This window comes from Cetorhinus maximus, chromosome 19 (genome assembly GCF_964194155.1).
Source record: "Cetorhinus maximus chromosome 19, sCetMax3.hap1.1, whole genome shotgun sequence".
NCBI lineage: Eukaryota > Metazoa > Chordata > Chondrichthyes > Lamniformes > Cetorhinidae > Cetorhinus > Cetorhinus maximus.
Genome location: NC_135897.1, coordinates 75,043,409 through 75,068,453, shown reverse-complemented (window position 1 = coordinate 75,068,453; position 25,045 = coordinate 75,043,409). Strand labels below are relative to the sequence as shown.

The 25,045-nt window shown below is 43.3% G+C and overlaps 1 protein-coding gene across 2 annotated transcripts; it reads left to right on the top strand.

The window, feature by feature from the left end:
- The first annotated feature begins 1,167 nt into the window (after positions 1–1,167).
- On the top strand, positions 1,168–25,045 carry rfc4 (replication factor C (activator 1) 4). Of its 2 annotated transcripts, none has more exons than XM_078564160.1 (11): positions 1,168–1,346; positions 3,415–3,540; positions 6,157–6,235; positions 7,166–7,245; positions 8,735–8,854; positions 10,802–10,945; positions 12,479–12,599; positions 18,359–18,484; positions 19,553–19,633; positions 23,800–23,916; positions 24,788–25,045. In XM_078564160.1, exons 2-11 carry the CDS (start codon positions 3,422–3,424, stop codon positions 24,881–24,883), a joined length of 1,083 nt encoding a protein of 360 aa, XP_078420286.1. In that variant the 5' UTR covers positions 1,168–1,346; positions 3,415–3,421; the 3' UTR covers positions 24,884–25,045. The 2 variants fall into 2 exon arrangements, with proteins under 2 accessions (XP_078420286.1, XP_078420285.1); XM_078564159.1 differs by having other exon boundaries at positions 1,225–1,346; positions 23,764–23,916.

Sequence of the window (25,045 nt, the reverse complement as noted above, 5' to 3'; positions counted from 1 at the left end):
ATCAGTCAGTCTGAATCCAGAGGAAGAATCAGTCAGTCTGAATCCAGAGGAAGGATCAGTCATCCTAAATCCAGGGGAAGGATTAGTCAGTCTGAATCCAGGGGAAGGATCGGTCAGTCTGTCTCCAGAGGGAAGATCAGTCAGTCTGAATCCAGGGGAAGGATCAGTCAGTCTGAATCCAGAGGAAGGATCAGACAGTCTATCTCCAGAGGAAGGATCAGTCAGTCTGAATCTAGAGGAAGGATCAGTCAGTCTGAATCCAGAGGAAGGATCAGTCAGTCTGAATCCAGAGGAAGGATCAGACAGTCTATCTTCAGAGGACGGACCAGTCAGTCTGAATCTAGAGAAAGGATCAATCAGTCTGAATCCAGAGGAAGGATCTGTCATCCTGAATCCAGGGGAAGGATCTGTCATCCTGAATCCAGGGGAAGGATCTGTCAGTCTGAATCCAGGGGAAGGATCCGACAGTCTGAATCCAGGGGAAGGATCCGACAGTCTGAATCCAGGGGAAGGATCCGACAGTCTGAATCCAGAGGAAGGATCAGTCAGTCTGAATCCAGAGGAAGGATCAGTCAGTCTGAATCCAGGGGAAGGATCAGTCAGTCTGAATCCAGAGGGAAGATCAGTCAGTCTGAATCCACAGGGAAGATCAGTCAGTCTGAATCCACAGGGAAGATCAGTCAGTCTGAATCCACAGGGAAGATCAGTCAGTCTGAATCCAGAGGGAAGATCAGTCAGTCTGAATCCACAGGGAAGATCAGTCAGTCTGAATCCAGAGGGAAGATCAGTCAGTCTGAATCCAGAGGGAAGATCAGTCAGTCTGAATCCAGAGGGAAGATCAGTCAGTTTGAATCCAGGGGAAGGATCAGTCAGTCTGAATCCAGAGGGAAGATCAGTCAGTCTGAATCCAGAGGGAAGATCAGTCAGTTTGAATCCAGGGGAAGGATCAGTCAGTCTGAATCCAGAGGGAAGATCAGTCAGTCTGAATCCAGAGGGAAGATCAGTCAGTCTGAATCCAGAGGGAAGATCAGTCAGTCTGAATCCAGGGGAAGGATCAGTCAGTCTGAATCCAGAGGGAAGATCAGTCAGTCTGAATCCAGGGGAAGGATCAGTCGGCATTAATTTCCACCCGGACTGATTTGCCTTGGACACTGCCCGGAAGCGGAAATACGCGGCGGGTGTATGTGTCTTGGCGGGAGTTTACCGGCAGCACCGGGAGAGAGAGAGACCGAGAGAGGGACCGGGAGAGGGACAGGGCTCTCGGTGCCGCTTCGTCGCTTCCCATGAAAAAAATCTCTGGTCCCCCTGTAGCTGCTGATTCCCCCGGACAGGGAAAGTAACAACAGGTCAGTCACTAATGTGTAGGAGCTGGAAATCCAGGAGGGAAGAGATGTGGGGGAGGAGTCTCAGAATAGAAGGATGGGCTGAATGGCCTCCTCCCTCCCTCCCACTCTCTCTATCTCTCTCTCTCTGATGGGCTGAATGGCCTCCCTCCCACTCTCTATCTCTCTCTGATGGGCTGAATGGCCTCCTCCCTCCCACTCTCTATCTCTCTCTCTCTCTGATGGGCTGAATGGCCTCCTCCCTCCCACTCTCTATCTCTCTCTGATGGGCTGAATGGCCTCCTCCCTCCCTCCCACTCTCTCTCTCCCTCTGATGGGCTGAATGGCCTCCTCCCTCTCTCTGATGGGCTGAACGGCCTCCTCCCTCCCTCCCACTCTCTCTCCCTCTCCCTCTGATGGGCTGAATGGCCACCTGTTGAGTTTGTATCTGACAAGAAAATTCTCAGCACTTGGACATCACTGACAAACCCCGTGTTCATTATTTCCCAACAGAGTCGTGACCACTTGTATGGTCAGCCAAGTCTGAGGGATTGCACTCCTGCCTCTAAATCAGAGGTTGCGAGTTCAAATCTTATTCCTTTAGATTACGAGCACAAAACCCAAGTCGACACCTCTGAATCTTGTGGCACTATCGGAGGTGCCGTCCTTCAAATGGCACCTTAGGGGAGAGAGTGCTAAGAAGAGATTTCATTGAGCTATGTAAAATCATGAATAGGTTAAATAGAGTAATTAGAGAAAAGGTATTTCCATTGGCTGATGGGGTGATAACCGGAGGGTACAGATCTGGGATGATCGGCAAAAGAGGTGACATAAGGAAAAGCTTTTTTATGCAATGAATGGCTAGGTTTTAGAATGGACTGTATGATAGGATGGTGGATACAAATTCATTAGTTCTCCTCAAAAGGGAATTGGTTGAGTCCTTGAAGGAGAAAATTGCAGGGGTGTGGGGAAAGAGCAGTGAGGGGGCTGACTGGGTTACTGTTTGAAAGAACCAAGGCAGGCTTGTTGAGCTGAGTAGCCTCCTGTGCTTTAATGTTCTATGAAACTGAGGCCCTGTCAGGTAGACACAAACAACCCTGTGGCTGTATGTGGAGGAGAGCAGGGGAGTCTTGGCCAACATTTATCCTTCAACCAACATCTCTTTATATAAAAAAAAAGACGAGCTGGTCATTATCATGTTGCTATTTGTGGGAGCTTGCTGTGCATTAATTGGCTGTCACATTTCCTACCTTACAACAATGAGCACACTTACTGTACTTCACTGGCTGTAATGTCTTTTGGGATATGTGGTAGATGCTATATAAATTAAAGTTCTTTAAATTTTGCAAGCTTTTTATTCCCTTATTTTATAACTAAATTCAAATTCTCAAAACCCTCATGAAACCAGACTGCATTATTAGACAGATACATAAGCTCTATACTAATGGACAATTTTCTATGGCAGATAACAAGCTGATACAATGTGAGAGGGAAAACTAGAAGGTGCATCATCCCTGAAACTGCAAATGCCGGATTTCAGGGCAATGCTGGACTTTGTACATCCTTCAGTCAAAAATTCATGAGCGGCAGGAGAAGATGTAAAAATGAGGAAAATGTGTCATGTGTTGCAAAATTAAATATGTTATTGTGGGAAGAAGGAAGAAAGAGACTCTGCTTTTCATATTCTCAGACATCCCCAAGGGCTTTACTATCAATTAATATATTTTGAAGTGTAGCTACTGTTGGCCTGTAGGCAAAAAACAGCAGCCCATTGTACACAGCAAGGTCGCATGAACAGCAACATGATGCACTGTTAATCTATTGTTGATGATGTTGCTGGAGGGATAAATGTCGTCCAGGAAACTGGAAGAACATCCCTGCTCACCCTTAACGACAGTAAAGGATCATTTACATTCAATGGAGAGGACAGATGGAGCCTAAGCTTAATGTCTCATCATTTGTGATCACAACTTTGTAAACTGGGAACACGCTATTGGCAACCTCTGGTCTCAGTCGAGTAATTCTTCTTTTGTCTCTTAATTCCTTTCTTTAAAAAAAAACACATTTAATCATTTGCCATTTTTATTTGAAGGTGAAAGATGCAAGCTTTTTTAAAAGGAGCTGGAGTTATCGGCGTTAAACCAGCAAAAGAAAAGGCCGCAGCAGGAACCAGTGGAGAGAACAAAAAACAAAAATCAGTTCCATGGGTGGAGAAATAGTAAGAAACTTAACTCCAGATGATGCTTTGTGCAGTGCATGTATGCAGCCATGAGTGTCCCTTTTTCACATAATTACACAGACGGTTAGAAATGGCAGACTCAATTGTGTGTGCGTGTGTGTAATCATACAATTGTTATAATTTCAGAATTGAACGCTGACTTTCTCGTTTTTGGCCATGGAGAGAAAGGCAGTGGTGAAGCTTCACAAGCTGCTTCCCTTGCTGTGGAGATAATCAAGGCAGAGTTCTTAACTATCATCTGACGTTCCAGAATATGCCACACATTAAACCATTGGAAAGCTCCAGGCTTTTGCTGTGGAACCCCAGTACGGTTTTCTCTGTTTTGCTACTGCAGCGTTTAGGGAGGGAGAAGAGCTTTGAAATTTCTTCCCTTGTCATCGTTCTCTCCAATTGTACTGTATTGCTTTGTCTCTTATCAGGAATGTCCTTTGTATTTTTTGTGCTTGAGCTCAAAGGATGGAAATATGTCATTCTTGGAGGGCTGAATATTCTCCACACAACTTCAGCAGGCCTGTTTTTGGGGAGGTGGGGAAACTCACTTTGTAAGGTTTTTTTTTCGCCTTCCCATTTCTTGGGTCTCCCAATATTCAAGGTCAGAAAGCAGGTGGACTGCCTGCAGTCAGATGAGTGCTAAGCAGTTTCCAGAGCACTGTACAAGAGGATCAAGTGCCTAACTTCTGCTCAGTAGTTGGCCATGACTGCATGGCTGAGTTTTTTAGAAATTCATTCATGTGGTGTGGGCGTCGCTGGATAGGCCAGCATTTATTGCCCATCCCTAATTGCCTTTAGAAAGGTGGTGATGAGCTGCCTGTTGTTGAGAAGGGAGTTCCAGGATTTTGACCCAGCAACAGTGAAGGTACGGCAATATATTTCCAAGTCAGGATGGTGTGTGGCTTGGAGGGGAACTTCCAAGTGATGGTGTTCCCATGCATTTGCTGCCTTTGTCCTTCTAGATGGTAGCGGTCGTGGGTTTGGAAGGTGCTGTCTAAGGAGCCTTGGTGAGTTTCTGCAGTGCATCTTGTAGGTGGTACACACTGCTGCCACTGTTCGTCAGTGGTAGAGGGAGTAAATATTTGTGCGTGTGGTGCCAATCAAGCGGGCTGCTTTGTCCTGGACATTGTCAAGCTTCTTGAGTGTTGTGGAGCTGCATTCATCCAGGCAAGTGGAGAGTATTCCATCACACTCCTGACTTGTGCCTTGTAGATAGTGGGCAGGCTTTGGAGAGTCAGGAGATGAGTCACTCATTGCAGGATTCCTAGCCTCTGACCTGTTCTTGTAGCCACAGTATTTATATGGCTAGCCCAGTTCAGTTCTGGTCATTGGTAACCCCCCAGGATGTTGATAGTGGGAAATTCAGTGATGGTAATGCTATTGAATGTCATGGAGCGATGGTTAGATTCTCTTTTATTGGAGATGGTCTTTGCCTGGCACTTATGTGGCATGAATGTTACTTGCCACTTGTCAGCCCAAGTCTGGATATTGCCCAAGTCTCACTGCATTTGGACACGGACTGCTTCAGTATCCGAGGAGTGGCGAATGGTGCTGAATATTGTGCAATCACCAGCGAAATCCCCACTTCTGACCTTATGATGGAAGGAAGGTAATTGACGAAGCAGCTGAAGATGGTTGGGCCTAGGACACTACCCTGAGGAACTTCTGCAGCGATGTCCCAGGACTGAGGTGATTGACCTTTAACAACCACAGTCATCTTCCTTTGTCCTGAGTATGACTCCACCCAGCGGAGAGTTTCCCCTGATTCCCATTGACTCCAGTTTTGCTAGGGCTCCTTGATGCCACTCTCAGATCAAATGCTACCTTGATGTCAAGGGCAGTCACTCTCACCTCACCTCTGGAGTTCAGCTCTTTTGCCCATGTTTGAACCAAGGCTGTAATGAGGTCAGGAGCTGAGTGACCCTGGCGGAACCCAAACTGAGTGTCAGTGAGCGGATTATTTCTAAGTAAGTGCCATTTGATAGCACTATTGATGACTCCTTCCATCACTTTACCCAGTGAGAACCTGAAGCGTGGAAGATCACCTGTGCAAGCTTGAGTCCTACAATTTTCTACTTTGATATTTTGTCCTGTACCAAAAGAAGTTTATGTTCACTTGGGCGATGCAATATTGCCGTTTCATATGAGAAGAAAACCTTGGAGACTAGTACTGGGCAAAAATATGTTCTGAAAGAACCTTTCTAATGGCCAATGCTGAAAAATTCTCACAATTGTTGTGTTCAATGTTTAAAAATGTTTCTTTTCCATTTTGGTTAACTCTCTACTGTACCTGAAATAAAACTCCTGTTCAACATTCCTTACACTCTTAAACATTTTTGTGTGTCCACTTTCACAAAATCCAGGGGATTACTTTTAAGCAAGATGAAAACCTTTACAGAGGTAACTTGAGTAGGAAGTAATAGCTGTGTGCTTCTTACCTGCAAAAATCTATTGTGTTAATCTTCATTGTATCAGGATAGGTGAGAATTGCTAAGTAAATTCCTTTTGTGATTGGGGGGGATGGGTGCAATTAGTAAAGAAAAAATGTGCTTGAACCGAGATTTCCCCTAAAGTCTGTCTTGTCAATGTTACCTTTACCTGCAGTCGCCCAAAATGTGTGTCCGAAGTGGCGTTTCAGGAGGAAGTTGTGGCTGTGCTAAAGAAGTCACTTGAAGGTGCTGATGTGAGTGCCCTTTACTTTTCAATCTAGAGCAAGTCCCGATTAATTTCTAGTTCAGTGCCTTTCAAATGGTGGATCAGTATGTTATATAAAAATGCTTATTTTTAATGTTGCACCTGATCCTTAAATTGTAGGAGCTGTTTCAAAATTAAATTAAGAATATTTTTAAAATGTTTTCCTGAATCAAAGCTTTCTATTTATATCTTTATTCAAAGAACTTACGTGGAAGATTACACGACACAGCGAAGGATCTAACATCCGAGACCTTGGTTTTAATTATTGTCTGATGAGCCTGTATTTTTTTCCTTTTGGGTTAGCGTGCTTTTCCGTGTCAGTAATGAAGACAGGAACATTCCCTATAATGATGCGCGTTTCCACAGGCAGTCCTTGGCACTTTAAATGGCCATTTTTAGTGTGTGAGATTTACCACTGGTGATAGACTATTCAACAATTAAAGTGGTGGGTATGTTGGCACAACAAAATCCTATCCCTGCTCAATGTCCACACACATGATCTTTCAGTGCTTTCCTCATCACTGGCTAGTGATCTGGTAACATGAATTGTGGCTGATGTCTTCTCCCAACCCAGAGACTTACTGTAGTTCCATTAGTGCCACTATGTTTTGAGTTCAAAGAATTCAGTATAGGTGAGAGACTGAACCGCAGACCAAACTGTCCTTTATGTTCAGTGCCACATTGGGGGAGTTTGAGATTGTCTGATTGTGTAAAATTTTGGATCCTTGAACCTCCTAGCATCTGAGCTGAGATTACCCTGTAATTGTAGGTGCGCACAGAAGAAACTTTCATAACATTTCTTATTATAATGCAGTTTTAAGGTGAAAGGATGGTGTTCTGATAAGTTAGTGTCTAGTCTAAGAGAAAATATTTTTGTTTGCGATTTTATTTTGCTAAATGATTTTGTTTCCTTTTGCAGCTTCCCAACCTGCTTTTTTATGGACCTCCTGGCACAGGAAAAACTTCCACAATTTTGGCTGCAGCAAGAGAACTCTTTGGGTAAGTTAGCATAGGTCTTGTTAGAAAATGTAGAGTTCGAGATTGTTGGGTTCAGCAGAAAGGAAGCAATTTGCATTTGCCTCATACCACAATCATTACGCCACTGAATTCCCCCATCCTGGGGCAGGGAGGGAGGACAGGGGAAACTGCCATTGACCAGAAACCTCACTGGACCAGCCGTATAATTACAATGGCTACAAAGGTGTCTGAGATTGGGTACTTCTACAATGGATAACTCACCTTCTGACTCCACAAAGCTTTTCCATCGTCTATAAGGCACAAGTCAGGATTGTGATGGAATATGCTCCACTTGCCAAGGTGAGTGCAACTCTGACAACACTATCCAGGACAAAGCAACTGCTTGATTGGCACCCCATCCACCACCTTAAACATTCATTCCCTCCAGCGCATGGTGGCAGCAGCATGTACCATCTATGAGATGTAGTGCAGCAACTTGTCAAGCCTCCTTTGACAGCACCTTACAAACCCAGGACCTCTACCACCTAGAAGAACAAGAGCAGCAGATGCATGGGAGCATCACCACCTACAAGTTCCCCTCCAAGTCATACAGCATCATGCTGTGGAAATATATCACCATTCCTCCATTGTCACTGCATCAAATTCCTGGAACTCTCTCAGTGTCAGTGTATCTACATCCCACAGATTGCAGAGGTGTAAGAAGGCAGCTCCCTTTCCTAGGGTGGTCAGGGATGGACAATAAATACTGGCCTGGACAGCGATGCCCATGTCCCGTGATTAAATAAAATACTTTAGATTTCAGTTTGGAACAAAATCAGTTCAAGATCACATTCCTCTATCAGGTTAAAAATCAACCTGTTAACATTGATATTTAAAGGTATCTTTCATTTGTTTTTGAATGAGTTTGTACAAATACAAGATATCATTATCCTTGCTAGGGAAACTGGATCAAACAGGTTCTTTGCCCTGATAGTAGGCGTGTCCTTGTCTGAGTAAAATGAAGTCGGTTTTTTAAACTTATTATAAAGAATGACATTCTAATTAAAAATATTTTTAGCATACATTGGGAAATAGTGTAAGTTAGAATATAATTATGTAATTATCAGATTACCTTGAATTTATCTCTGCACCCAAAAATTCCATCCATTGTCTTGCTTCATAACTTCCATAACCTTATTCACTGGTGATAGCAGATACTGCTTAAAATATGCATTAGAGCCTACCTGTCAGCTTTTGGCTTATAATTTTGAAAAGGCATAAAACAGAGAGACCACTTGCAATATAAGGGTTGGTGATTAAATGACTTGTTGAGGTGCACGTAATGCCACTGTCTTGCCCTCTTTCCAGTGGCAAAAAACCTGAAGCTTTTTTAAAAGCATTGAGGATCTGACTGTTCAAAAGTAACATCAGATGTGCAACCCGCATGAAATGTGTAACTGATGGCATCGTGGCTCACCAGAGTCCTGATCTGATCTGATGTACTGACATTAATTCTGTGCAATGTTTGCAGGCCTGAATTATACCGCAAGAGAATCCTTGAGCTGAATGCCTCTGATGAACGTGGTATTCAGGTTGTACGAGAAAAGGTGAAAAATTTTTCACAATTGACTGTAGCTGGATCTCGCTCAGAGTAAGTTGCGACTTTTCTGTGAGGACTAAAGAGGTTTTGAGAATTGGTGATTCTATTATTTCAGGTTAGAACAAAACCATGTGTTGTTTTTTTCCCTAAAACTAACGACTATATAGAATGTACAAAATAGAAACAAACCATTTGGCCCATCTGGGCTGTGCCATTCTTTGTGCTCCATATGAGCCTTCTCCCACCATACTTCATCCAACTGTGTCAGCACATTCCTTTATTCATTTCTCCCTCTTGATTCTGGATTTCCCTTAAATGCATCTGTGCTGTTTGCTTCAACCACTCTTTGTGGTAGTGAGTTCAATATTCTAACCACTCTTTGGGTAAAGAGGTTTCTCCTGAAATCCCTTTTGGATTTATTAGTGACTGTCTTATATTTACTGTCTCTAGTTTTGGTCTTCCACAAGCTCCATCAATCCCCTTCATTAAATTAAAAATCTCTGCCAGAACACCCCTCAACCTGTTTTCTAGAAGAAAAGAGCCCCAGTCTATAACTATAGCCTCTCCTTTCTGGTGAAATCTTGTGACTCTCTTTGCACCTTCTCCAGTGCCTATATACCTTTTTCATAGTATGGATACCAGAAATATGTACAGTACTCCCAAGTTTGGTTTAAGAAATGTTCTATACAAGTTTAATAAAACCTATTTTTCTTTTCAGTTCTGTCCCCTTGGAAATGAATTCCAGTTCTTGCTTTGCCTTTTTTATAATCTTATTAACCTCACTTGCTACTTTTAGTGACTTATTTTCTCCCCTGCCTCAATGACTATCTCCAACAAGAGAGAATCCAACCATCATCGCCCCTTGATGTTCAATGGCATTACCATCACTGAATCCCCCACTATCAACATCCCGGGGGTTACCATTGACCAGAAACTGAACTGGACTAGCCATATAAATACTGTGGCTACAAGAGCAGGTCACAGGCTAGGAATCCTACGACGAGTAACTCACCTCCTGACTTCCCCTTAGCTTGTCCACCATCTACAAGGCACAAATCAGGAGTGTGATGGAATACTCCACACTTGTCTGGATGAGTGCAGCTCCCACAACACAAGAAGCTTGACAATGTCCAGGACAAAAGCAGCCCGCTTGATTGGCACCACATCTACAAACATTCACTCCCTCCACCACCGACGCACAGTAGCAGCAGTGTGTACCATCTATAAGATGCACTGCAGGAATTCACCAAGACTCCTTTGACAGCGCCTTCCAAACCCACAACTACTACCATCTAGAAGGACAAGGGCAATAGGTAGATGGGAACACCACCACCTGGAAATTCCCCTCCAAAGTCACTCACCATCCTGACTTGGAAACATATCGCTGTTCCTTCACAGTTGCTAGGTCAAAATCCTGGAACTCCCTCCCTAACAACACTGTGGGTGTACCTACACCACATGGACTGCAGCAGCTCAAGAAGGAAGCTCACCACCACCACCTTCTCAAGGACAACTAGGGATGGGTATTAAATGCTGGCCCAGCCAGCGAAGCCCACATCCCATGAATAAATAAGAAAAAAATTAAGCTCTTATTTTCCAAGGAGTATGTGATGTCCTTATTCTTCTTACCAAATTGTTCTACCTCACATTCATCTATATTGGAAATCAATTTGCCAACTGCAAAGCCATTTTGCATGTTTATTAAAGTCATCTCATGTTGCATTGTCTTGCATGTAATGCATTTTGATGTGTATGATGATTGCCACCAGTCCCGCTTGGCATGTGTAAAGCATATGATCAATTAACTTTAGCTTTAATTTTCAAGGAAGAAATCTCTAACATAAGGCCATTCATCAGGGGACCATCTGTCCTCAGAGCCTTACAGCCTTGGCAGTGTCTGGAAGTGGTTCCCTTTGTGAAATTTAATTGTTTTTATGGATGTGGTTCTAGTTTGAAGACTTCCTCAGACCTTTACACTGTTTATGTCTTCTCTTCCAGTGGAAAAACTGCTCCACCGTTTAAGATTGTCATCTTAGATGAAGCAGACTCTATGACAAATGCTGCACAGGCTGCTCTTCGTCGAACAATGGAAAGAGAGTCAAAAACCACACGTTTCTGTCTCATCTGCAACTACATCAGCAGGTGGGAGAAGTTGCATCATATGAAGTGGTGCAGATCAGAATATATTTGCTCTGTTTTTGGTAGAGTCCTTTTAGGCTAGAACTTTAGTTGTAGTACATGCTAATTTTACATTGTACATCGCATTACCTAGTATATAGGGTGCAGAAACAGGCTTTGCAGCCCAACTGGTGCATGTTGGTGTTTATGCTGCACACAAGCTTCCTCATACCTCACTTTATCTAACCGTATCAACGTATTCTTATATTCCTTTCTCCCTCATGTACTTACCTGGCATTCTCTTAAACGCATCTATGCTATCCAATTTGCTACTCCTTGTATCAAGTTACACATTCTAAACAATCTCAGAGTAAAGAAGTTTCTCCTGAATTCCCTATAGAATTTATTAGTGATTGTCTCGTCTTTAAGGTCTCTACTTCTGGGTCCCCCCCCCCCTGCAAGTGGAAGCATCTATAAGTTTACCCTATGGAACTCCTTTAATATTTGAAAGACCTCTACCAGTTCACCCATTATTCTTTTTTCTAAAGAAAAGAACCCTAGTCTGTTCAATCTTTACTGATAGGTATAATCTTTCAGATCTGTATGATCCTAATAAATATTTTTTGTATTTTGTCTATATACTTTTTATAATATGGAGATATGATATAATATGTTCAGGGTACTCCAGTTGTGGCTTAACCAAGATTCTGTGCAAGTTTTACATAAATTCTCTGTTTCAGCTCTATCTAGAAATGAAGCTCAGTGCTATTGTTTGCTTTTTTAATGACCTTAATAACCTTTTAGTAATTTGTATATCTCCTCCAACACAATTAAATATACTTTGCTTGCCAAGCAGTATTTTCTTGAACACCTATGTTGTAATTAAAATATAATTCTAGTGTTAGGTTAATCTGGGTTTACTTATGCCATTCTTCTTATGATTAAAAGGAGAAAACTATCTATTGGATAAGTAGCATCACTGAGAGGTTCTTGGTTGAGTTGGGTTTTCTGATTTTTAATAAATAAAAAAAAAACACAACCTTCAATGACAGGAGCTTTGTAAATATCCATTTCTAAGAGCTGGAATATAGCAGAGAAGTTAAGTGATGTTGGACAATCATTCTTATTCAGCATGTTTACCCCATTGATCTCTTGTTTACTCGGACTCAATTAAAAAAAAAAAATTTTTTGGAAGGGGGATTTCTTGTCCTCCCCCATCCACTATTTTGGCAGATACTGAGCATAAATATCTGTTTTAAAGTTGGTTGCAGATATGGCAAATGTAGCAATTTAAAATTTATATAATTTAATCAGTGCAGCATTAATACTGTGCCTTCTACTTATACAACAAAATGCAACAATGAGTTGACACATCAAAAGGAAATGCGTTGCAACATCACCATATTAATTTGACGCTGCAGAATTGTGGAATGTATTTTGGTGCAATGTAAAGAGAATAAAACCTGGCTCCAGTTATGGGAGTGAAGTCAAGTCACCATTGAGAACATTCTTCTGCAACTGCTCTGTTTGCTAACGCATGACTTTTCTGTGTTTCAGGATAATTGAACCACTGACATCTCGATGTTCTAAGTTCCGTTTTAAACCTTTGACAGACAGTATACAAGAGAAAAGATTGCTGGATATCTGTGAGAAGGAGAATGTGCACTACAGCAATGAAGTAGGTCTCTGGCATTGTATGATGTATTTGAAGCTCCAATTTTAATTAGGAAACCAAATTTTGATTTTAACATTGGTTCAGCTTTAAAAGAGTCTAGGGCTGCTACACCAGACATTGGAGTATTAGAGTCTGGTTTCACAAACTGGCAGTCCCCTGATGCTGTGTCCAAGTGATCATTCTTCATGTGAGCTCTTGAATACTGACAGTGTGTTGACCATATAGTAAGCTATAAGGGCATCACAATTGAGTCTGCTTATGTCTTTTCTGGATGTGTCCTCTTCCATTAGATGTCACTAGTTGCTCTTTTTTCCTCTCCTCCACAGCTTCATATTGATAAGAGTGTAGGCTGGTGATTACAGATTAGGATTAAGACGCATTGCTGGGCAGGGCAAGGGGAGCTTTATCTTGTAACTCGCCTGTGCTCTACATGACCTGGGTTTGCTTAGTGCTGATTGCCTAAAAGTGCCAGTGTTCATTTCTCAGTAATCCTTGAGCTCTAAAATTTACCAATAAAATATAAACTGAAAGGAGGGAAGAAAACAACTTCAATAAGTTAGAAGGCAATCTATTTATTTAAAGTGCTATCTTCCTATTGCTTTAGTTCATTTAAAAAAAACTTTTCTTTTGGGAGGCAAAACAACTCTTAGCGTCGCCTGGTCTCTTGATCAGAGGTTATTAGACATGAGGATGAGTATGAGGCATGATGCTCATCATAAAAATGATCCTTGTATGGTAGATGTTTAAGAAAATATGTTGAGGGAGAAAGAGATCCTTTTCTCCTTGTACATTTCTTGTGTTTGGTGTTAGAACCGTTACTTTGCTTTACCTGGGTAGGGTAATTCTGGATTCCTGAATGATTCTACAATGAACATTTGATTTTTCATAGCTTTTTCTCTTTGCCCACTGCCAGAAACGTTGAATGTTTTTCACTCAAAGCGCGAAAAGAAAGAACAGGAGGAACATACAATTATTTTGCTTAAACTTTCGGTACTGGTGATTGATATGGGCTCTTGCTCTGTGCCTTGAACAAAATTACATGATTAACTGTGCAGTTGTGCAAAAGTCTGATTAGGGCTGGCTATATTCAGCTCACCTGTAAACTCAAAGGACAGAGCTTTACTGTCACTGTGGTGACAGGCAGCATGGAACCGTCTGAAGTCCACCCCTGCTGGGCAAATTTCCCAGGGGAGGTCAGGAAGCAGGAATATGACCATGCAGAATGGTGGCGGGCAGGCAATTGAGGCTGTTAAGCAGCCAATGGACAGCAATTTTGAGGTGCATTTTAAACTTTTACCGGGGCACATGGGTACTGTGGAATGTCAGCAGCTTGCCTGCTAAAGGGAGGTGAGAGCTCAGCTGCAGGTGGAGGTGGCTGTCATTGGGTAATATGTCATTGTGAAATATCCAATGAGCAGCCTGTCGCTTGCATCAATCAGGGTACTATGTACCAGAGGGTAGGGCAATACATCAGTTATTGCCCTGATCAGAGCAGTCAGGCCAAGAGGGCGATAGGATTCGGCACCATTGCTGGATTCCCTCAGATGCAGGGGGTAATTGACTGCACGCACATGGTCATCAAGGCTCCCACCTGGCAGCTGGGAGCCTTTATGAACGGGAGGGGGTTCCACTGGGTGAACGTCCATTTAGTCAGTGTTCACTGCAAAAGGATTCTGCAAGTGTGTGCATGGCTTCCAGGAAGCTGCCACAACTCTCACATCATCGGACAGTCCCAGATGCCTCAGGCCACCCAAACGCCTTCAGGGGTGGATTCTGGATGACAAGAGCTATACTTCAGATGCATGACTGCTTATACCTGTGTGGAGCCCCAGTAAAAGAGACGGGGGCAGAGGACACCTACAACCACTGCCATGTGACTATATGGATGCCATTGAACAGGCTAATTGCTTTCTCAAAATGAGGTTCAGGGGCCACCTGGATCTTGGGGAGCACGGCAATATGCCCATCAAGGGCCACATGTATCATGGTCGTATGCACTGTGGGTGCACCTACACCACATGGACTGCCGTGGTTCAAGAAGGCAGCTCACCACCACCTTCTCAAGGGCAATTAGGGATGGGCAAAAAATGCTGGCCTAGTCAGCGAAGCCCACATCCTGTGAATGAATAAGAAAAATGCTGTGCTCTGCATGACCTGGGGCTCCAGAGGGGAGTTGCGTTGAAGAATGACATCTCACATTGTGCACTCTGTCTCCTCCTCTGAAGATTTGGAGAGGGGTGAGACCAGGCAGCTAATGGACATGCATCCACAGGTCAGATGTCAGCTGGCATTTACATTTGTGCCTGGGATACCCACAGCTCACTCATAAGCACACATCTCCTGATAGACAGTTAAACGCCTTCGGAGATGAATCCGTTTTCTCCTGAAGTAGCCTCGGTGGACTTTCATAAATGCCCTTATCACCTCAGTGGCTCTGCCATTACATCATTCCAAAGACTACATTCAACATTGCCCTCATTTTGGATTCACCTTTTCATGTCCTCACTCTCAAGTGCTCACCAGCTGGGAACAGCCCACTTGTGCAGAAACGAACAGACGAGCCGTTGAAGTATGCATTATAAGAACTTTAAATTGGTACGTACATATAACACTATTGCATTCAAAAAAAAAACACAAGCCTAATGAGACCCCAAGTGCTACTGGTTGGATTTATGCAAATGCTTCCAGGTACTCCAACGTTGTGTTCTCCCAATGTTTGCAGTTAATGTGGAGCCTTTTCTGCTTCAGTGTATGAGATGGTCTCAGCAGACAGCCTACTGGGTGCCTGAACCATAAAGAGGCTCGGCACATGGCAGGGATGATCTGGCAACGGGTCCATACATCTTGGGGCCTTCTCGCCTCCCCATTGCACAACACAGCTTAGGTGAGGCCATACTGTGTATGACGCTGTACACTTCCTGTATCGACTGTGTAGTTTGCTGCATGTGGCTCACCATGAGGGTTGCCACTCTCTCAGTGGAGAAGGCCATGTGCTCACATGCCAGAGACACGATGGACTCCTCCATCTTATGTCCATGAGAGCAAACAGCTTCTGGGAACTCTGTCCACACATTTAACCTGGCTGCTCCAGTATCTGTCACTTTGATGATGACACCCAAGGCTCGGCACTCTGTGAAGCAGAGCCCTCCTGGGCCCTTCCTTGTCCCTGTGATGGGAATTGGCTGCAGCTGTCACAAGCCTCCATTACCTGCTTGTACCCATCTGTACTATGCTCACCAGCTGGTGCCAACCTTTCTCACCCACCAATGTGAGAATATCTGCACCGATGGAAGGTGCCCTGGACCGGTATCGTCCAATAAGATTTTGATGCTTGCCGAAGTTGTGGCAATCAAGTCACCATATGACACAAAATATATGCAAAGGATGGGGCGAATCTTGTAACAGTCTCCCAGAGATGAACCGGGATTGAGCGACAGGACTAAAAGTGAGCAGCAGTGCACTGCACTGTGACAACAGCTCTCTCTGTTGAAGAACATTTTTGGTTGCAGCACTAATCACTAATCATGCCTCTCCATGTTCTTCCTACCAAAATTAATCACTTCACACTTTACTGCATTGAACTTCATTTGCCACTTGTCCGTCCATTCCACCAACTTGTCCTGTGTCCTTTTGAAATTCTACACTATCCTCCTCACAGTTCACAATGCTTCTAAGTTTTGTAGCATCTGCAAATTTTGAAATTGTGTCCTGTACACCGAGGTCTAGGTCATTAATGTATATCAGGAAGAGCTGGTGTTCCAGCACTGACCCCTGGGGGAACTCCAGGACAAACCTTCCTCTAGCCCAAAAAATATCCATTAACCAATACCCTGTTTCTTGTTACTCAGATAATTTTGTATCCATGTTGCTACTGTTTTATTCCATTAGATATAACTGCTTATAAGTCTATTGTACAGCACTATGTGAAATACCTTGTGGAAGTCCATGCATACCACATCAACTGCATTAGCCTCTTCAACCCTCTCTGTTATCTCTTCAAAAAATTCCAGCAAGTTAGTTAAACTTGATTTTCCCTTAACAAATCCATGCTGGCTTTCCTTAATTAGTTAATTCCTTAATTAACCTTCATTTGCCAATGTGACTATCAAAAAACAAACATGGGTCCATTACAAGCAGAGTCAGGATAAGGGGGAATGAGGAAATGGCAGAGAAACTAAACAAATACTATTTAAAAAAGAGGGAGAGAGAAATCGGGGAACTACAGACCTATTAGCCTGACGTCAGTAGTAGGGAAAAGCTAGAATCTATAATAAAGGATGTGATAACAGGACACTTAAAAAATAGTGGCAGGATTGGGCAGAGTCAGTATGGATTTATGAAAGTGCATTCATGTTTAACAAACCTGTTGGAGTTTCTTTGAGGATGTGCCTAACAAATAAAGGGGAACTGGTGGATGTGGTAAATTTAGATTTTCAGAAAGCTTTTAATAAGGTCCCACACAGGAGATTAGTAAACAAAATTAGAATATGTGGGATTGGGGGAATGTACTGGCAGAGCGAGTGCGTGTGTGTGAGAGAGAGGAGAGTGAGACAGAGTGCGTATGCGTGTGTGAGAGAGGGAGAGTGAGACAGTGCGTATGCGTGTGTGAGAGGGAGAGTGAGACAGAGTGCGTATGCGTGTGTGAGTGAGACAGAGTGCGTATGCGTGTGTGAGAGGGAGAGTGAGACAGAGTGCGTATGCGTGTGTGAGAGAGAGAGTGAGACAGAGTGCGTATGCGTGTGTGAGAGAGGGAGTGAGACAGAGTGCGTATGCGTGTGTGAGAGGGAGAGTGAGACAGTGCGTATGCGTGTGAGAAAGAGTGAGACAGAATCCGTATGCGTGAGAGAGAGGGAGAATGAGACAGAGTGCATATGCGTGTGAGAGAGGGAGGGAGAGTGAGACAGTGCATATGCGCGTGAGACAGAGTGCGTATGCGTGTGAGAGAGGGAGGGAGAGTGAGACAGTGCGTATGCGTGTGAGAGAGAGGGAGAGTGAGACAGAGTCCGTATGCATGTGAGAGAGAGAGACAGAGGGCATGTGTGTGAGAGAGAGTGAGACAGAGTGCGTATGCATGTGTGAGAAAGAGTAAGACAGAGTCTGTATGCGTGTGAGGGAGAGAGAGTGAGATAGAGTGCGTGTGTGTGAGAGAGAGAGGCGAAGCGAGTGCATGAGTGAGAGGCAGAGCGAGTGCGTGTGTGAGAGAGCGAGAGAGGCAGAGCGTGTGCATATGTGAGAGAGACAGAGCATGTGCGTATGTGAGAGAGACAGCGAGCGCGTGTGTGAGAGAGAGAGGCAGAGCGAGTGCGTATGTGTGTGAGAGAGAGAGAGAGGCAGAGCGAGTGCGTATGTGTGTGAGAGAGTGGGACAGTGCGTATGTGTGTGAGAGAGGGAGAATGAGACAGTGCGTATGTGTGAGAGAGAGGGAGAGTGAGACAGTGCGTATGTGTGAGAGAGAGAGGGAGAGTGAGACAGTGCGTATGCGTGTGTGAGAGAGAGTGAGACAGAGTGTGCATGTGTGTGTGAGAGAGGAGAATGAGACAATGCGTATGCGTATGTGTGAGAGAGAGTGAGACAGAGTGCGTATGCGCGTGAGAAAGAGTGTGCGTATGCGTGTGAGAGAGAGACACACACACAGTGTATGCATGTGTGTGTGAGAGAGAGAGAGACAGACAGTGTGTGTGTATGAGGAGCAGGGCCAGTGCTCTGCCTCTCACAACTTAACAAAGCATATGTTTTTATTATATTATGTTGGCTCTTTCTAGACAATTGCTATTCTTATCAATGTATCCGAAGGAGACCTGAGAAAGGCAATAACGTACCTGCAGTGTGCAACAAGACTTACAGGAGGGAAAGACATCACAGAACAAGTCATCAGTGAAATTGCTGGGGTAGGAAAACTTTTTCTGCCTATATACAATGGGCAGGTCGAGAATTTGCAGGAACAAATATGCCCTTTCCTCGATGAGTATTTCCATTGATAGCCACCTCCCGTTCTTTTGCTGTTTTGGTCAGCACCTGGGCATAGTGGTTGGGAAGGTTTTTCCATCATGCAGTTTTCGTCCTGTTGGTGTCCAAAAAAATTTTGTACATGTCCAGTTATTCACAAATTTATTTTATGGGACATATCATTGGTTTCTGATTTACAGGTCTCCCAACAGGAAAGATGCTCCTTTTAATTATCCCAGCTGTGGTACATATATTGACCACTACTGGTGAATCCAACACTTCCCTTTACATAAAACAAGCCTAAAACAAAGATTAGATAGCAGTTTTTGCTCGGAACATCACTTCACTCCATCTAGAAGGCAGATTTCTTCCTTTTCCTCTAACGTGGGAAGTCACATGTCAATCAATGAGCATGCTTGTGGGAAATAGTGGGCAGTAATGTGATTATGGTACTGGGCTAGCAACCCAGAGATCCTGAGTTCAAATCCCACAGTGGCAAGCTGCAAAATTGAATTCAAGGAATCTGGTAATTTGTGAAAATCCATAAAAACTGCCACTATTGTTCCCACATCTTTGAGGTATGTCATGGGATCTTTGGCACTTACCAGAAGTCAGTATGGACTTGGGTTTAGCATCTCATGCAGATGATGCCTCTTACAATGCAGCACTGCAATGAGATGTCAGTTTAGTTTGTGTGCTGAAGCCTGTACTCAGGCTGAAACCCACAACCTTCTGATTGCAAGTCTGTTAGCAACTGAGCTAAGCCGATACTTATAATTTACAATTTAGCTCTACCTTGAGAACAGATATAAAAGGGACAAGGAGAATTCTCCATGTTGGGTTCAAACCTTTTTCAAAGTTTTAAGGCTTTTGTTTGTTTTCTATTTTTTGTGATACAGAGTGCTCCCACATCAGCTGCCTAACTGCTGCCCCATCCAGTCGCACATGCACACGAACAATTTGTGGGGAAAAGAACTGTTAATTCATTTTTTTTTTGTCTTTTTTTCTAGGTTGTGCCATCAGAAGTCATTGACAGCCTTTTAGCTGCATGCCACAGCAGCTCATTTGAAAAACTGGAAACTGTAGTAAAAGTAAGGAGAAAGACTCAGTTGTTAATAAGACAGTGGATGGAGCTTTCAACACCTGAGACATTGAAATGCAGTGGCGAATCCTCAATGTAAAAGAAAAATTGAGTGGGTTTATATTGGGTGGCCAATCCACTACTGCCCATTTGACATCTCCATCAAAGTCAAAATTTCTTCCCAGTGTCTTTCTGGGCATAGAGAACTATTTAGTGTTTTGTGAAATTGTGCTGGAGAGTTTGACCAGGCCAAGCTAACCTCTTGGACCCGAGCACTGAATTAATACAATGAGCTAGGTGGACGGTGAGAATTCATCGTCATCCTTTTTTAAATTTTAGATAAAAGCCTTCTGGTCATCAAGTTGGGTGACATCAGTGCGGAAATGCTTTATTTTATTTTGAATGAGTGGAGATGATGTTGAGGGACAATAGATGTGACAGCCTAGTTTAATCAATTGGGTGATCTATTCTTTTCTGGTTAACGTTACCAGTTAAGAAAGACATGCAAAATTTAGATAAAGAAAGAAGACCCCTCTATCCTACCCATTCAGTGTGTATCTCATTGTACGTATGCATCATTTGCATTTCTCATATTAACCATTCTTATGATCTCTCAATAATGATCATCTATGCCACTTGTCCAGACTGCATTCAAATCTTAGTGCACTATATCCTTATAAACTGCACTTTTATGTTTTAATATTAACTAAATATGCTTAATGATACTTGGCTCAATTTCTTCTGCTGGCTTCACAGACACCATTTAAAATAGTAGCAAGCTAAATTAGCTGATAGCCTGGCCAACAGCTCCAGTTAGCTTCAGCATGTTAGTGCAAGGAGAGAAAATACTAAGATAAAAGCAAAAAACTGCGGATGCTGGAAATCCAAAACAAAAATTAAAATACCTGGAAAAATTCAGCAGGTCTGACAGCATCTGCGGAGAGGAGCACAGTTAACGTTTCGAGTCCGTATGACTCTTCAACAGAACTAAGGAAAAATAGAAAAGAGGTGAAACATAAGCTGGTTTAAGGGGGGTGGGACAAGTAGAGCTGGATAGAGGGCCAGTGATAGGTGGAGATTGCCAAAAGATGTCATAGACAAAAGGACAAAGAGGTGTTGAAGGTGATGATATTATCTAAGGAATGTGCTAATAGGTGACATTAAGGGTAGAAAGCAGGAGGAGCAAGGTACAGATAGCCCTAGTGGGGGTGGGGTGGGGGGAATGGATCGAAATAGGCTAAAAGGTAGAGATAAAACAATGGATGGAAATACATTTAAAAATAATGGTAATAGGTGGGAAAAGAAAAATCTATATAAATTATTGGAAAAAAAAAGTGGGGTGGGGGGGGGGGGGGGGGGGGGTCAGAAAGGGGGTGGGGATGGAGGAGAGAGTTCATGATCTAAAATTGTTGAACTCAATATTCAGTCCGGAAGGCTGTAAAGTGCCAAGTCGGAAGATGAGGTGCTGTTCCTCCAGTTTGCGTTGAGCTTCACTGGAACAATGCAGCAGGCCAAGGATGGACATGTGGGCATGAGAACAGGGTGGAGTGTTGAAATGGCAAGCGACAAGGAGGTCTGGGTCATGCTTGCCATTTCAACACACAATCACCCAATCTGCGTTTGGTCTCTCCAATGTAGAGGAAACCGCATTGGGAGCAGCGAATGCAGTGGACTAAATTGAGGGAAGTGCAAGTGAAATGCTGCTTCACTTGAAAGGAGTGTTTGGGCCCTTGGACAGTGAGGAGAGGGGAAGTAAAGGGGCAGGAGTTGCACCTTCTGCGGTTGCATGGGAAGGTGCTGTGGGAGGGTGTTGAGGTGTAGGGGGTGATGGAGGAGTGGACCAGGGTGTCCCGGAGGGAACGATGCCTGTGGAATGCCGCCAGGGGGGTGAAGGGAAGATGTGTTTGGTGGTGGTGGACCCATGGTGGTTGACAGGGCCCTCAACCGTGTCAGGCCCATCTCCTGCGCATCCGCCCTCACACCTTCCTCTCCCTCCCAGAACCATGATAGGGTCCCCCTTGTCCTCACTTATCACCCCACCAGCCTCCGCATTCAAAGGATCATCCTCCGTCATTTCCGCCAACTCCAGCATGATGCCACCACCAAACATATCTTCCCTTCACCGCCCCCCCAACCCCGGCGGCATTCCGCAGGGATCGTTCCCTCCAGGACACCCTGGTCCACTCCTCCATCACCCCCTACACCTCAACCCCCTCCCACGGCACCTTCCCATGCAACCGCAGAAGGTGTAACACCTGTCCCTTTACTTCCCCTCTCCTCACCGCCCAAGGGCCCAAACACTCCATTCAAGTGAAGCAGCATTTCACTTGCACTTCCCTCAATTTAGTCTACTGCATTCGCTGCTCCCAATGCGGTTTGTTCCAGTGAAGCTCAACGCAAACTGGAGGAACAGCACCTCATCTTCCGACTAGGCACTTTACAGCCTTCCAGACTGAATATTGAGTTCAACAATTTTAGATCATGAACTCTCTCCACCATCCCCACCCCCTTTCCGATCCCCCCCTTTTTTTCCCAATAATTTATATAGATTTTTCTTTTCCCACCTATTTCCATTATTTTTAAATGTATTTCCATCCATTGTTTTATCTCTACCTTTTAACCTATTTCGATTCCTTCACCCCAACCCCACTAGGGCTATCTGTACCTTGCTTGTCCTGCTTTCTACCCTTAATTAGCACATTCCTTAGATAATATTACCACCTTCAACACTTCTTTGTCCTTTTGTCTATGACATCTTTTGGTTATCTCCACCTATCACTGGCCCTCTATCCAGCTCTACTTGTCCCACCCCCCCCCCTAAACCAGCTTATATTTCACCTCTCTTCTATTTTTACTTAGTTCTGTTGAAGAGTCATATGGACTCGAAACGTTAACTGTATTCCTCTCCACAGATGCTGCCAGACCTGCTGAGTTTTTCCAGGTATTTTTATTTTTATTTTTGTTGCTGTTTCCTCTACATTGTAGAGACCAAACGCAGACTGGGTGATCGCTTTGTGGAACACCTTCGGTCTGTCCGCAAGCATGACCCAGACCTCCCTGTCGCTTGCCATTTCAACACTCCACCCTGCTCTCATGCCCACATGTCCGTCCTTGGCCTGCTGCATTGTTCCAGTGAAGCTCAATGCAAACTGGAGGAACAGCATCTCATCTTCCGACTAGGCTCTTTACAGCCTTCCGGGCTGAATATTGAGTTCAACAATTTTAGATCATGAACTCTCTCCTCCATCCCCACCCCCTTTCCGATCCCCCCCTTTTTTTCCCAATAATTTATATAGATTTTTCTTTTCCCACCTATTACCATTATTTTTAAATGTTTCCATCCATTGTTTTATCTCTACCTTTTATCCTATTTCGATTCCTTCACCCCACCCCCAGTAGGGCTATCTGTACCTTACTTGTCCTGCTTTCTACCCTTAATTAGCACATTCCTTAGATAATATCACCACCTTCAACACCTTTTTGTCCTTTTGTCTATGACATCTTTTGGCTATCTCCATCTATCACTGGCCCTCTATCCAGCTCTACCTGTCCCACCCCCGTTAAACCAGCTTATGTTTCACCTCTTTTCTATTTTTCCTTAGTTCCGTTTAAGAGTCATACGGACTCGAAACGTTAACTGTGTTCCTCTCCGCAGCTGCTGTCAGACCTGCTGAGTTTTTCCAGGTATTTTTATGAGGGAAAATACTACCTGGGGTTCTTGCTCCTTATCTGTATCTAGTGATCTCTGCTAAAAATTATGCTTCTATAAACGTGGGATGAGGACAGATCTGACTCGGTTGTAATGCCCTCAGTGGTAAATAGTACGCCAACAGTCACAATATGAGTGTGCCCATGAATAATGCCACTTTAATTGCAAGTCCTCATAGTGCTTGTCAGAAGTCAACACTTTAAAAAGGACAAAATTGGAGTGGGGACATGAGAGCACTACTTGTTCAAATTGATTTTGTCCTCCCCTCAAATTTCCCACCATTTAAATAGGCTTCTAATGCCTTTGTGATCAAACAGATTATAGTGCCAACTTGGATAAAGTATTAGAGATGTGATAATACCTGTGGAACTGTATCTCATTATTGCAGGGAAAAGAATTGGTTTACTATTTGCAATGTGATGGATGTACAGTGCTTCTGTTTATCCACCACTGTTTTCTTCCGTCAGAATTTGATTAATGACGGTTATGCTGCAACACAGTTAATCAACCAGCTACATGATGTCATTATCGATAAAGAAGATCTTAACGATCAACAGAAGTCAACAATCACGCTAAAACTGGCAGTAAGTATGGACTGAAATGAACCGTAAACTGCATTTACCTCTTTCCCTGGTTTCAGTGGAATATCCAAATTCATTAACCTAGTTCCATCCATGCTTTTAGACTTTTGGTGTTTCTGACTTTTGAATTCTGGAAACCATCTCCTTAATCCTGTAAGTGGCCTTATTCCCCACTTGACAACAATTGGCTAAAATGCTAGTGTATTAAATAGTAGAGTGTTGTTCACTAGCCATTGGAGAGTGTTCAGGAGTTTGATCACTGTAGTTTGATTCTGTTAAACAGGATCTGTAATTTATACCTGTTTTACATCTCATAACGCTATTTACCTTTCCCCAACAACAAGGCTGAATTAATAAGATTGAAGTGTTTTTATGAAATTGGGGTATCATTTTATTTGAGAGAGAATTCACCAGAACCATTCCTAGTAAATCTTTTGTAATTTTATATAAGTAACTTTGATCTCCATCTACTTGGCCTTTGTTCACATTTCTGAATTCCACATTTCTCATGACTCAGTTCTAATTTCTGCAAAAGGTTTTGAAAGCAATTGTGGTTTTGCTGAATATTCTATCTTGAATTATGCTTTATTTATTTTGCTGACTGAGTTTGATTCGGCACTACTATTCTGCCAATTTGGTAGAAAATTTATCGTGGATACTATTTAAAGAATTTCCATTTAGTAGAGTTCTTCATTTTGACGATATTAAAGTACGATATTCCTGAAAATAGGCCCCAGGTGGTTGGGTGGGATCCTGATTTCAGGGTTTGGATGTTAAATATGTTACTTCTCAATCCATCTCTGGCAGCGTATAATTAGCTTTAAAGAATGTAATGGTGTCACTTCCATTTTAAAAGTGGTTCTTTTCTTTGCAGGAAGTTGACAAGTGTTTAGCCGATGGTGCTGATGAGTACCTGCAGATGATCGGTCTTTCTGCTGTTATTATGCAGCAGCTTACACAGAGCGTTTAAACTACAGATGGGCAGCAGCTGAACAAAATAACTCCTTTCACATTTACTTAATTCCACAATTTACAATCTGAAGATCCCCTCCACCCCCCCAGCCAAGTGTTGAGTTTTCTACAGTGCTTTTAGATTAATTCTTCATACAAAAATAAAGTGTTTCTAATCAAA

Coding starts and splice junctions, on each gene's coding strand:
- rfc4 (XM_078564159.1), top strand. CDS start 3,422: ATGCAAGCTTTTTTAAAAGGAGCTGGAGTTATCGGCGTTAAACCAGCA. Junction 3,541..6,156: donor GTTCCATGGGTGGAGAAATA/GTAAGAAACTTA, acceptor CTTTACCTGCAG/TCGCCCAAAATGTGTGTCCG. Junction 10,946..12,478: donor ATCTGCAACTACATCAGCAG/GTGGGAGAAGTT, acceptor TCTGTGTTTCAG/GATAATTGAACCACTGACAT.